Here is a 14,166-nt window from a genome sequence, read left to right as displayed (position 1 = left end):
TGTCTCCTTAGCCCAGTATATGTCTGTAAATTAGATGCTATTAAAATTCCAAAGTACAGAAGAACTGCCCATAAGCGAAGCGCATTGCACCCAGCGCCTCCTGCCTCCATCTGGAGTGAGAGCCGGGTATCAGAAGATCTGCAGGTGAAGCTCACTCCCTCCCCGGACATGGGGGTGGGGAGCATATAAGGACAATTGCCCTCGTTATTCTTGTTTATACAGTGGTACCTCGGGTTACATACGCTTCAAGTTATATACGCTTCAGGTTACAGACTCCGCTAACCCAGAAATAGTGCTTCAGGTTAAGAACTTTGCTTCAGGATAAGAACGGAAATCTTGCTCCGGCGGCGCGGCAGCAGCAGGAGGCCCCATTAGCTACAGTGGTGCTTCAGGTTAAGAACAGTTTCAGGTTAAGAACAGACCTCTGGAACGAATTAAGTACTTAACCCGAGGTACCACTGCACTTCACCTGCCAGTCTCCGCTACTTCGAAGCTCTGCGCCCATTTTGACAGGAAGCACCAGAAGTCCACACTGCCATTATATTTATGGGGATGAACCAAGAAGATTTTTCTGAAAGAATTTCTTGAAACAAAATGGCAAAGTGTTCTCATTTGTATTGCAATTCCTGGCTGGATGTGATCTGAAAGAAGGTCTGTTATTTTGCAGACCCTCTCTCACCCTCTTTCCTCCTCTGCAGTGCTGGCTGTGGCCGGACAGGTGTGATCTGTACCCTGGAATACATACGGCAGCTGCTGCTGAAACAGGTATTTCTAGGCAAGTCATATCTGAGGGATGGAGGATTGAGGAAGCTGGGTGGATTTGGTCCAATATTTCTGTCTGTTGGAACAACAAATATCGGAATGATGTTTGACCAGACACTGTTGCTGTTTTCTTGTTTAAAGAGTGACTGTGTGTCTGGCTATTTCTTGGCTGGGTGGGTGGATAGGCAGACAAACGGACAGACAGATGGATAAAATGTCATGTAGACTTTGTTTTTAAAAATGGTGTTTAATTGAAATATGATTAGAATTTGATTTTAATAGAATTTGCTCCTTCTTCCCCAAAAGAGATGGAATTCCTGAAGCATCTCTGTTTGGAATATGTTCGGAATAGAACCAGGTGTGACGAGTGCCTGGTCTGGCTTTGCCAGTGAGTGTGTGTTTTGTAGTGAACCTCTTGCTACATCTGTGCATTGCATGCAACACTTTAATTAAATCTGTTTTCTATATATGGCAGAACTCTGGACATTTTTTTTTCATTTAGAGCATTTGAACCCTCCTCCTCAGCCAAAAAGGCTCCTGAAACAGCTTACATATAATCCATGGAAACAAGACAGTCCCATCCTAGGAACCAATTCAGTTGTTCATAAACTAGCTTATCAGAATAAGACTATTACTTACAAGTAGTTTTGTTTTTACACTTGGAGGTGGGGAGAAGTGTTCAAAAATATAACCTTTCTCCAGCTGTCTGAGTTGACACAGTCCATAACTTCATATATAGCCTCCATCTGTATATAAAACGAGGAACAAAAATGTCTCTTGGAGAGGACTATTGTACTGCAGAGTCTCAGCTCCCACAACAAACATCAAGATACAGTACTTGGTTGATCCCTGCAAAATTCGCATCTTCCCTTGCCTTCTGCTTCTTTGGGGAAGATACCTCTTATGATACCCTCACATAGCTCAGAGGAAACAGCAAATGAAATAGGGAGTAGTAAAGCAGAGTGGCAAATGTGGGAACCCAAATGAAGGTCCTTCAGTCAGATATCATGCAGCCCTGTATCAGGAAGTTTTTAATGTCTGATGTTTTACTGTAAGCCACCCAGAGTTCCTGGGGAAACCCAGCCAGATGGGTGGAGTATAAATAATAAAATTATTATTATTATTATTATTATTATTATTATTATTATTATTGCCGATATTTCCCCAGTTCTCCTCTACTTTTCAGAGAATCCCCCCGCATTTCAGTATTTTTGATGTTGTCCTAGAAATGAGGAAGCAGAGACCAGCTGCTGTTCAGACCCAGGTGAGCCCCGCAGTCATCGCTCCTGTCCACACCAATACATTTTGCTGCCCGAAGCAAAGATGACAGAGTCCCCCAGCATTCTAAGATGGCTGGACTGGCAGCTGAATCTGGCGAAGGGACAGTGCCAGTAGCTAGGCAGGGGTGAATTGCCCTGGGTGGCACTGGGCTTGCAGGGTACCCAAGCCACCACATCGCTCCCGGTGCCCTCTAGCTGGATGGCGCCCGGTAGGGACGCAGTCACTCTGGCAGCGCACCCCATCCCACAGTGTGCCCTCCCCCATTGAGCTGCGCAGGTGCCCACCTCAGGCACTAGTGGGGCTCACTCCAGCGCTAGACAATACCCCACACTGCACCAGGGGGCAGCAGGCTAATTGAGTGTACAGGCTCTTTATCTTCATATCTTGGTATTTGGTGTTCCTAAAGCAGGGGTCACCTCGAGGGCTTCACCTGATGTCCAAAAAGGCTTCTGAGCTCCCCCGATGCTCTCACCACTTAATCATGAGGGGCTGAGGGTGGTTACCTTTTCTCCCTTGGAAAACCCACAGAGCTGAAGGAGGAAGTGGGAAGGCTGATATTTTCCCCACCTGCTCTTTGGGCTGCATGGGTCTTCTCAAGGCTCCTATGAATTCTTTGCGATCCAAGTTTTGCCCGGTCCCTTGGAAAAGCAAAGTGAGTGCACACGTCCTCTCCTTCTGTCAGTTGTGGGTAAGCTTTTCTGGCATTGTAGGATGTGGGTGGCACTGTGGGTTAAACCACAGAGCCTAGGGCTTACCGATCTGAAGGTCCGCAGTTCGAATCCCCGCAACGGGGTGAGCTCCCGTTGTTCGGTCCCTGCTCCTGCCAACCTAGCATTTTGAAAGCACATCAGAATGCAAGTAGATAAATAGGTACTGCTCCGGCGGGAAGGTAAACGGCGTTTCCATGCACTGCTCTGGTTCGCCAGAAGCAGCTTAGTCATGCTGGCCACGTGACCCAGAAAAACTCTGTGGACAAACGCCAGCTCCCTCGGCCAATAAAGCGAGATGAGCGCTGCAACCCCAGAGTCTTCTGTGACTGGACCTAACGGTCAAGGGTCCCTTTACCCTTTACCTTTAGGACTAGAGAAGGCATGGCACCCATGGCACTTGCTCAAAAATTCCCCTGTGTCCATGGGCCTCAAAAAGTTGGTGACCGCTTCCCTCGAGTGTGGCCAAACCTTAAGGGCATTTGGAGCTTCCCTTTATAGATCAACGTTCTCCTCTCATATCTCATATCTCCTCTTTTCTTGGCAGGAGCAGTATGAGTTTGTATACCATGCGGTCACTGAAATGTTCCGGGCTGCCCTGAGTTTATCTGACTCAAACTATGAAAACGTCAAAGAAGTAAGAGACAAATCCAAAACTAAAAGCAACACTGGAGTTACTGGAACTTCCCACATAGGGCAGCTTTTCCTCATTCATCTGTGAAAGTTGGCAGAAGAGGTGGGGGGTGTTGTTGTAGTCCTCAGTGGAGATCAGCCCATTGCAGTTTCTCCTTGGATTGCTGTTTTGATTGGGGAATCTGAAAACAGACGCTTCTAGCCCATAGACCTCCAGTTTTTGAGGGGCATAAATTTCTTCATGAGTTTTAATCAAACTTGACCAAATATTTAGTTGATCCTTCGAAGCCTTTCTGAGTTATATTTGTGAGCTGAATTCATAAATGTCACAGCAGATTCCTGAAGACTGTACCTGCAGTTGTGGCTTTAGCTCTCATACTGCAAATATTTCATTTTCTTCAAGGAACTCAGGGCAGCATACATGGTCTTCCACTGCCCCATCCTGGCCCCTGCTTTAAGAGCGACTATCCCAAGGTCACCCCGGGGCGGGGGGGGGGTGTTAAACCTTCGTGTCCCAGGTCCACACTGGCTTTGAATGCATGTTAAGAAGAGGAAAAGGACTAATCTTGGTTTCCCAGGACAGCTGCAATGCTATCCCCTTCCTTTTTTGCAGGGGTTGGAAAACTGCAGCCCTCCAGATGAACCTCAGCCAATATGGCCAGTGGGCAGGGATGATAGGAGTTGCAGGCTGCCTTCACATGGCATGTTTAAAGCTCATTTCTTCCCCATTTTAAGAATCCTGGCAATGGAGGGAAAGATACAGGCAGCTACTATAAAAGCAAACCCAGCTAGCTGTCTTTCTCTCTGTCTGTCTCTGGCACACAAGTGCAAGTGCACACATTCCCCTGCCGGGAATCTGTGCTTTGAGGAGGTTCCTCTTTCATATTCACTTCCCCCCAAAATGGCCTCTTATCTTTCTGATCTACTAAGTGGGGAGTTCCAGCTGTGTAAGTCTGATACCACAAGAATCTGGAGGCTCTGTGGCTTTAGGTTACTTTCTGTGGGCTTGGGAGGGGCAAAAGGGACAGCAAAGTGAGTGAGATATGATGGTGGCCCCATGGGCATAGGTAGGATTTTTGTTAGGGGGGCAGAACCAATGTGATGGGTTAGTTAGTTAAGTATTTCTATTGTTTTACTCGCGCACCCCCGCCCCAGGTTACACCCATGGGTGGCCCAGAGACTGGCATTTGAAGGCCCCTCAGGCCTGGGCAGAGAGATAAGAATTAGCCCATCAACTGCTTCAGACTTTTCATAGCCAAGCTTCTCAGGGCTTGTCCACATTTGAGCTGGATCTTGCTTGGAGACGACATTTTCTCCTTTCGAATTTGGCTTCATTAGACCAGTGCACCCGCCAGTGCCACAGCTATTGGGGGGGGGGGTTGGGGTTTTTTTTTGCTCTGGGTGATGCCTCCCAAGGGGCACCATTGAGGCTCCCAGCCTGTGTGTGTATGCAAATGCACGTGGGGTGCCATTACTGGGTCTTTGACCCGAGTGAAAAAAAAGCCTAGCTTCATCGCTACACACACAAACACACACACACTTCAACTGCAGTTGAAGATCAAAACTGCTTGCTCCCATTCACACCAGTAGGTGTTCCCTTTTTCCTTTCCGCATCTTCCAGTTTGTTGATTCCCTTTTTAAAATTCTGAACAAATGGCATGTGTGGAGAGATCAGCTGAGTAGCAAACACTTTAAACATAATTGTCTGCCCAATAATTGCACAATCCTTGTGGGAATGTACACCTCAATAAGGGGGGGATTAGTAGAGAGAGGATTGGGTGGCGCACATTGGAGCCAGAGGGGAAGAGAAGTGAATGGGCAGCTGTAGCGAGGGGGAGGAGGAGGAAGAGGCCCCACTGAGAGGGCACCGTGGCTGAGGAAGCCTCTCCACCCCCCAGCAACCCCTGGAACTGCCACTGAATGGGTGTATCCCTCAAACACAAGATCCCCAGCTAGAGGGGAATACTGGAAGACTCAGGGCCGCCCCAGGAATCTGAAGGCTGACAAAGAAAGCCCTTCTTCACCCACTGCATAGAAGGAGTGGTGGACACCGGTTTGGATGGCTTTAAAGGAGGAGACCAATTCATGAAGGAGAAGGCGATCCATGGCTACCAGCCGTGATGGCTCTGTTCTGCCTCCGCTGTCGAAGGCCAGATGCCCCAGTAGACCAGCTGCTGGGAATCCCAAGTGGGGAGAGTGTTGTTGCACTCCAGTCCTGCAGGCAGGCTTCCCATAAACATCTGCCTGGACAATGGGAGAGCAGAGCGATGGACCTTTGGCCGGACCCAGCAGGACTCTTCTTCTATGTAAGAAGGGTGGCAGGAAAACTACCCTTCCCAGCAATCTTCCCATCCCAGCCTTATAGGCAGGTCAGTTAAGATCTGTGCATGAAGGCTGCTCCAGGGCCTTCTTCCAGTGTAGCGCTTCTTACCCCACACCAGCCACACCTGGATTCGGAAGAGACAGAAGTGTTTGTAAACGAAATAAACAAAAATTAGCTTGTTTTCTCCAAGCAACTGAAATCTGTGTTTGCTTTGGTGGGTTTGTCTTGCTACTATATAAAAACTAAGTCTTGTTTTTATACAATTAAACAAATTCTTAAGCACAAACACAAACTTTTATTTTACACCATCTGTGTTAATAGGCACACTGGCTCTATTCCTATTAATTTCTGAAGGTGTGAGCAGCTTGACAGGGGAGCAGGGAAAGCTCCTTTCTGTGTGACTAGGCAGTCTTGACAAGGTTGTATAGCAGCCGTCCTAAGTTCTGGGACACATAAGTGATGTTGCAATAGCAGTGAAAAACAAAGAGCTAATTTTAAAAATAAATGAATGCTCACATAAATGCAGGAGTAGCTGGCCATGCAGGCGGGGGCTGATGGGAACTGTAGCCCCACAACCTCTGAAGGGTATCCCGTTGGCTACTGTAGATTGAATGTGTGTGTGCCACCCTCTCAGAAGCACACAGACGTGGCTTCCTGCAAACTTCCTGCTGTAGGATGTTCAAACAGCTGTGTTGGCCTAAATCGTCCCTTACTTCCTTTCTGTTCTTCCGGATTTTGACACAGAACCGTCTTCCCCTCTATGACGACGCCCTCTCCCTCCGACACCTGGCTGTGGCCCCGCTCAAACGAAGCACCGTCCTCCACCGGTAAGGAAGGCTGAGAGAGGAAGCCTTGGAAACGGCAGCCCAGCCGTCTTGGTTTGGCAGGAAAGCAGAGCCATGTTTTGCAGTGACACCCGAGATGTGGGAGTTCTTCTCTGGGGAGGCCCAGCTGGTGCAGACTTTGGGCTGCCTTAGGAAAGGGGTCAAGACCCTCCACATTGTACAACATGGTTCTTTTCCCCCCAAACCGGGTGCTGGTTATACATTTTCATATTTTAAGATGGTAGATGTGATTATTGATTATTCGGTTGCCTGGTTTTATGCTTTGAATGTTTATGTGGAGCTGTAGCTCATTTTGGGTTTATTCAGTGGAGAATGGCAGACACTAGTATATGGGTATTATTATATATAATAAAAAATACGGACTGTATTACAGCAGCTGTGAGCGCATCTCTCTGAGCTTGGTACTCACTATTTTGACATCCTTCAAATCACAAAGCTCAGGCTTGGACATGTCAGAGGGGCATATGAAAACCATCACTTGGGTGAAGAAGTAAAGCCCTGCCTCCTTCTCATCCGTCAAGCCTTCCTCAAGACATACCTTTCCAACTGCAGCTTTCAGATTACCTCTCCTCCCCTTAATGCCTTATCTACTGCAGTCTGCCTTCCACCAATCAGTCTAGGGACTTGGATGGAGAAGCTTCCAGGCAGCCAGCTGAGAAGCACAAAACAGAGGCCTGGAAACAGAGGCAGAGCATGGCTTGGGGCTGGAAGGCACGAACAAAGAACCCCAGCTTCACAGCTCTGTGATATAAGGAAGGAGCAGCAACTGCATGCAGTTCTTCACTAGGAAGGAGGAGAGAGAAACCCAAAAAGCTCTGTGTGACCACAGCTCTAATAATAATAATAATAATAATAATAATAATAATAATAATAATAATTTATTTATACCCCGCCCAGCTGGCTGGGCTTCCAAAAGAATATTAAAATACTGTGATACATCAAACATTAAAAACTTCCTAAACAGGGCTGCCTTCAGATGTCTTCAAAAAGTCTGGTAGTTGTTGTTCTCTTTAACATCTGGTGGGAGGGCGTTCCACAAGGAGGGTGCCACTACCAAGAAGGCCCTCTGCCCGGTTCCCTGTAACTTGGCTTCTCGCAGTGAGGGAACCGCCAGAAGGCCCTCGGTGCTGGACCTCAGTGTCCGGGTAGAACAATGGGGGTGGAGACGCTCCTTCAGATATACTGGACCGAGGCCGTTTAGGGCTTTAAAGGTCAGCAACACTTTGAATTGTGCTCGGAAACGTAGGTCTTTCAAGACCGGTGTTATATGGTCTCGGCGGCTGCTCCCAGTCACCAGTCTGGCTGTTGCGTTCTGGATTAGTTGTAGTTTCCAGGTCACCTTCAAAGGTAGCCCCACGTAGAGCGCATTGCAGTAGTCCAAGCGGGAGATAACCAGAGCATGCACCACTCTGGTGAGACAGTCTGCAGGCAGATAGGGTCTCAGCCTGAGTACCAGATGGAGCTGGCACACAGCTGCCCTGGACACAGAATAGACCTGTGCCTCCATGGACAGCTGTGAGTCCAAAATGACTCCCAGGCTGTGCACCTGCTCCTTCAGGGGCACAGTTACCCCATTCAGGACCAGGGAATCCTCCACATCTACCCGCCTCCTGTCCCCCAAAAACAGTACTTCTGTCTTGTCAGGATTCAGTCTCAATCTGTTAGCCACCATCCATCCTCCAACCGCCTCCAGATACTCACACAGGACCGTCACCGCCTTCACTGGTTCTGATTTGAAAGAGAGGTAGAGCTGGGTATCATCTGCATACTGATAAACACCCAGCCCAAACCCCCTGATGATCTCTCCGAGTGGCTGCATGTAGATATTGAAAAGCATGGGGGAGAGGACAGAACCCTGAGGCACCCCACAAGTGAGAGCCCAGGGGTCTGAACACTCATCCCCCACCACCACTTTCTGAACACGGCCCAGGAGGAAGGAGCGGAACCACCGCATGACAGTGCCCCCAGCTCCCAGCCCCTCAAGACGGTCCAGAAGGATGTTATGGTCGATGGTATCCAATGCCGCTGAGAGATCCAGCAGAACTAGGAAACAGCTCTCACCTTTGTCCCTAGCCCGCCGGAGATCATCAACCAGTGCGACCAAGGCAGTTTCAGTCCCGTGATGAGGCCTGAATCCCGACTGGAAGGGATCCAAACGGTCCGCTTCTTCCAGGCGTGCCTGGAGTTGTTCAGCAACCACTTGCTCAATCACCTTGCCCAAGAATGGAAGATTTGAGACTGGGCGATAGTTGGCCATCGTGGCCGCATCTAAAGATGGTTTTTTAAGAAGCGGTTTAATAACCGCCTCTTTCAGTGGGTCTGGGAAGGCTCCCTCACGGAGGGAAGCATTCACCACCCCACGAAGCCCATTGCCCAGTCCTTCCCGGCTAGCTTTTATAAGCCAGGATGGGCAAGGATCAAGGAGACAGGTGGTTGGTTTCACTCGTCCAAGCAGCCTGTCCACATCCTCGGAGGTAACAGATTGGAATTGACTTTTGCAATTTGACTAGACAGGACTCTAGCACTCTCCCGCCCCGGCCCTGCTCCCACGGTGGCGTCTACCTCTTTCCGAATCTGAGCAACTTATCTGCAAAAAACTTTGCAAAATCATTGCAGGAGATCATGTGGCCCGTACTGGGCCCCGATGTAACAGGTGGTTCCGCTAAATTGCGAACCACCTGAAAAAGTCTCCTGCTGCTGTTTTCTGCAGATGCAATAGAGGTGGTGAAGAAAGTCAAAATGGAGAGGAGGGCAGGGGGTTCCTCTGGAAAAATCCTAGGCTGGGCTACAGCTGAGAAGTAAAATTACCGCAAACTCTTCCTCATGCATAAGATTTCTTAAAGCAATTATTGTTCCTAAATTGTTTTATACTCCTCTGCAGAGGAATAACTAAAAGAAATCACTTGAGAAAATATACATGTACATTTTGTGCATTACAAATATGCATCCTTTAAAAATATATATACCGGTAACTTCAGTAGCCTAACTCATAAACTCTTATCCTGAGAGAGGTCCCTTCGCCTTTTGTGGAGATTTCACATAAACCTCTGTGTTCCCTGATCCAGGAGCATCTCGGTGCCGGTTGACCCTCAGCCCACATCAGCGCCAGAACAACCACCCAAGCTCATCAGGGACATGGCTGATACCTATGCGGTTGTGAACAAGCTCCGGCGAAGTGGACTGGGCGCTTCTCCTCCTCCTCCTGCTCCAGGCAACGAGGCCCCGCTTAGTGGAGAGGGACCCCTTTATGCCGCAGTGAAGCCTCGGATGAGCAATGTGCCCGACACCTTGGCAATTGACCCCAGTGCCTTTGTAGGAGTGCAAGCCAGTCACTCGCTGCCTGGAAGCCCCATCCACCGGCCAGCTTCCGCGGCAACCTGCGAATACGCCCAAATTAACCCAGGTGATGTGAAGTAATAGTTTGTGTGCACTTAAGAATTTGTATAACTGTATAACAATAAGACTTAACATTTATGCAGTAGTTTTAAGTGCTCCAGTTCTTTTATAGTAATAATAATTTTATTATTTATATCCTGCCCATCTGACTGGGTTTTCCCAGCCACTCCGGGCAGCTCCCAGCAGAATAGTAAAAACACAATAGAACATCAAAGATTTAAAACTTCCCTAAACATTATCTCAGTAACCCTAACATCAGGCCTGCAAGATATGGCAGGTCAGCATTATCATCTCATCTTGCAGACATGGGGGAAGGGATGACAGAGCACACCGACTTGACAAAAAGGGTCACCTGGAACTGGTGGTGACACTTGCTGTTGAGCCAACGTGCACAGGCTGTTATCTAGCTAATGACAGAAGAGACATTTGAACTAAGGATGTCCCTGGATCATAGCACATTTTCTTAAAATACTGTGCTAAACTAGCTTTGTGAATATCATATGACTTCAACGCAAGTAAACAAGATTCTAGTCATCATGACAAATTTGGATTTGGGGGTATTTCATGGGGTTTTTCTTTGGGTGTACAGAACCCAAGCAAATTCAAATGGGAATTCACAAAGGCTGCAAACATAGATTAGATGTAACTAATAAAATCCATAGTAAAACATTAAAGGCTGCAAATATCATTCTTCAGTCATTTTTCCTGGATTGTTTTATTTAATATTTTAATGTGTTGTAATCCGCTTTGATTTTCCCCCCTTAAGAATATAAAGTGGTATAGAAATAGAAATACAATAATATAATCTTTATTGCGGTCCAACGACCCATAACATGGATTCAGAATAAAATACAGATTCATGCAAACACCCCCCCAGGGAAGGGAGACTGAAGCGCTATTTGTTTAGTCATGGATATGTTGATCTGGCTTTGGTAAAAGACGCCAATATGTTGGTAAAGACAAATTTCTAAGATATGCAGCACCAAACCCATAGTGAATTCCTACTGCTAATGGGCCACAGATAACATGAGATTGAGATCGGAGATCACTATGTGATATGTTCCAGAGGCTTTGCCTCAGAGATTCAAGCCCAGATGGTACAGGAGAGAAGGTGGCATACCAAGCCAAGTGGCTTTTCTAACCATCATTTTCATCTATGAGCTAGCAAACTCCTCATTGTTTAGGTATGGAAGGTATGGAACCCCTTCCCTAGGCCAAAGACTGAGATCTTGAGCCAGTATCTCAGGGCAGCCCACCATGCTTTACTTGACAGAAGACATTCACCTGTTTCTAAAAATAGTATTGCCTTTGGAACACAATTTGGAACTTGTAGGAGGGACCAGAGAAACTTTGCCTGGCAGTCATCAAACCTGGAGAATGAGCCATTGAACCAGATGTTTGAGGCCTAGAGGAGTTGAGAGACAGATTTTGCATTAAATACCTTAATGGCTGATGGAACATAATGGCCTCCCCTTGTATAAAAGAATTGAAGTATAGCCAGTTTGCTTACCTCCGCCTTTTGATAGGCGGTTTGCCAGTGATGTTTCCAGGACTTAGAATGATGGAACAGAAGCCCTAGGTACCGGAAGAATTTGGTCTGCTCTAGTTTGTGACCGTCCAGTACCCATTTACTCAGGGATAATCTCTTCTCAAACACCAGGACTTTTGATTTTTCATAATTGATGGATAACCTATTACCAGAGCAGTAGTCTCAGAATTTCCTTAGTTGGTAGTTCAGGCCAAGTCTGGTTTGGGAGAAGATGGCCGTGTCATCCGCATACAGCAAGAAAGGGGTCTTTCTTGTCCCTATTTTTGGAAGATGGCCATCAAGGTCCATTAAGCTTGCCTCTAAGTCATTCAAAAACAAACTGAACATCTTATAAACTGTTTATAAGAAGTAAATAAGGAGGCCAGATACAGGATAAAGGAAGTATTTTTTTTGTTGTTGTTTGTATTGTTGTATGTTATGCTCACTGTATGTTATGTTCACGTTTAATGAGGTGGATTTGTGTATTGGGGCGTGGCTGTTTGTGCTATGTTGTAAATAAAATTCCAATAGAAATTGAAATTAAAAACAAATAAACAACAAACTGAACAAGGTAGGGGCCAAAATGCATCCCTGTCTTACTCCCCAGGCCATCTCAATACAGTCTGAGAGCTGGCCCTGCAACCACCTAACCTGCAAATTGCTTCCACTGTGCAGGGCTTTAATAAGATATAGGAGACGTTTATCCTTCAGTACTAGATGTAATTTGGACCATAGTTGGAATCCAGGGATGGAGTCAAAGGCAGATTTCAGGTCCATAAAGGCCACAAAGAGTTTTCCCTGTAGAGGTCTGGTGTACTTCTCAGCTAGGAGGGACAGCGTTAGACAGTGGTCTGATGTTGAGTGTTTTCGCGGAAAGCTGCCCGAGCTTCAGATATATTTATAGTCATTTAGAAAAGTTGTCAGTTTGTTACAGAGAAAGCGGGCATACAGCTTTTCTATAATTGAAAGCAGACTGACTAGCCTATAATTAGAAGGCATGTTTGGCTGGCCTCTCTTAAAGATTGAGACTACTATTGCATGTTTCTAGCTAGATGGTACTTTGCTTGAGTTATTTACTATCATAAAAAGTGCCGCCAGAAGAGGAGCCCACCAGTGCTGATTTGATATGATCAATTCAGCTGGGATAAAGTCACTCTTAAGGTTCCCAATTAATGTATAGACTTCTTCCACTGTAACTGGGCTCCATTGTGGGAGCAGTGACAGTTCTGCTGAAACTTCATCATAAAAACTGGCGGGGAGATTTGAATTTTCCGTGAATGTATTTCTAAAATGGTTTTCCCATACCTGAGCTGGAATGGCACAGCTGGGGGCTGGAGAGCTATTGCTCAGGAAGCCAGTTGCCAGAAGAGTTTTGTTTCGTTGTTTAGCGAGGCATTCAGCAACAGAGGCCAGGAGTTTTGTTCAGACTGCCTTTTTTTTTTAAGCCAAAAGGGCTTTGTACTCTTTTTAAATTTTGAAATAGGTTGGGGGTAAATAGTTTAGACCAGTGTTTCTATAGGCCAGTGTTTCTTCTTTGTGCGGCACTCTTGGTTGAACCATCTGCACCCTTTAGCAATGCGGGGCTTGCTGGCTGGGTTTATGTTAACAGAGACCACATCCTGCATCGTAAGCTGTCAGGGAGGAATCTGTTGATAGGTCATTGATTATACAGTGGTACCTCTGGATACGAACGGGATCCATTCCAGAACCCCATTCGCATCCTGAAGCAAACGCAACCTGCGTCCGCGCATGCGCGGGTTGCGATTCACCGTTTCTGCGCATGCACGTGATGTCATTTTGACCATCTGCTCATGCGTGAGTGGCGAAACCTGGAAGTAACGTGTTCCGTTACTTCTGGGTCGTTGCGGAGCACAACCCAAAAGCACTTGACCTGAAGCAACTTCAACCCGAGGTATGACTGTAGTTGATAGTAGAAATATAGTTGTACCTCATAAGTCGAACGGAATCCATTCTGGCTCCTGCAGCCAATCAGAAGCCGTGGAAGCCGCGTCAGACGTCCAGGTTCCAAAGAATGTTCCCAAACCGGAACACTCACTTCTGGGTTTGTGGCATTCGGGGGGCCGATTTGTTTGACAACTAAGCCATTCAACAACCAAGGTATGACTGTAATAATACTAATACTAATATCATAATCCCGGGGAAAAGTTTAGGTCCCTCTGACCTGTCGTGGTTACAGCAAAGGGAGTACAGAAAGATCTATCGGGAATAATCTTTTCTTTGTCTGATCTCCTCTCTCTGCTACAGGCGATTCCAATCCCAGAGTCACCTCCTCCTCTCACATCAATGGATTAGGGAAAAAGCCCCTGAGGAACCTGCTGCCCACAGTATGTTCTCTGCGCGGTGTTTCCCAGCCACATTTCTATGTCACAGGACCGGGATAAGCCTCTGACAAAAACTGTAGACCGGAAGGGATGGGGAGCCTGTAGCCCTTCAGATCTTCTTCAACTCCCACTGCTCCCTCCCCGACCATTGACCCTGCTGGCTGGGGAGGAGTTCAACAGCATATTGGAAGGGCCACAGAGTCCCCCAGCCCTGGTTCAGATTGGTTTTTAGGGTGTGTTTGGCTTTACTAGACCTGACCTCCAGGGTGCCAACTTGAATAAAATATGGGGGGAGGCAGGTAAGAGCCCCCCCCCCCCATAATCAATCCCAATACTTGTTGCCTGCACA

General features: G+C 47.1%; 1 protein-coding gene across 6 annotated transcripts in view; it reads left to right on the top strand.

Moving 5' to 3' along the window:
• Positions 1 to 14,166, top strand: part of PTPN18 (protein tyrosine phosphatase non-receptor type 18) — a 75,512-nt gene that overhangs the window by 57,265 nt on the left and 4,081 nt on the right. For 4 of the 6 annotated variants that reach the window (XM_083421041.1, XM_083421042.1, XM_083421040.1 and 1 more), the window contains exons 10-15: positions 699 to 765; positions 1,931 to 2,026; positions 3,298 to 3,387; positions 6,451 to 6,533; positions 9,617 to 9,954; positions 13,741 to 13,820. In XM_083421041.1, the coding sequence (XP_083277167.1) occupies positions 699 to 765; positions 1,931 to 2,026; positions 3,298 to 3,387; positions 6,451 to 6,533; positions 9,617 to 9,954; positions 13,741 to 13,820 (754 nt within the window). The remainder of the gene's footprint in view (positions 1 to 698; positions 766 to 1,930; positions 2,027 to 3,297; positions 3,388 to 6,450; positions 6,534 to 9,616; positions 9,955 to 13,740; positions 13,821 to 14,166) is intronic. The other 2 variants (XM_083421039.1, XM_083421037.1) reach the window with 1 other exon arrangement.

This window comes from Podarcis tiliguerta, assembly GCF_965153285.1.
Source record: "Podarcis tiliguerta genome assembly, chromosome: 17".
In the NCBI taxonomy this organism is placed as follows: domain Eukaryota; kingdom Metazoa; phylum Chordata; class Lepidosauria; order Squamata; family Lacertidae; genus Podarcis; species Podarcis tiliguerta.
The sequence above is the reverse complement of the archived record's forward strand: the minus strand, read 5'-3'. Positions and strand labels throughout refer to the sequence as shown.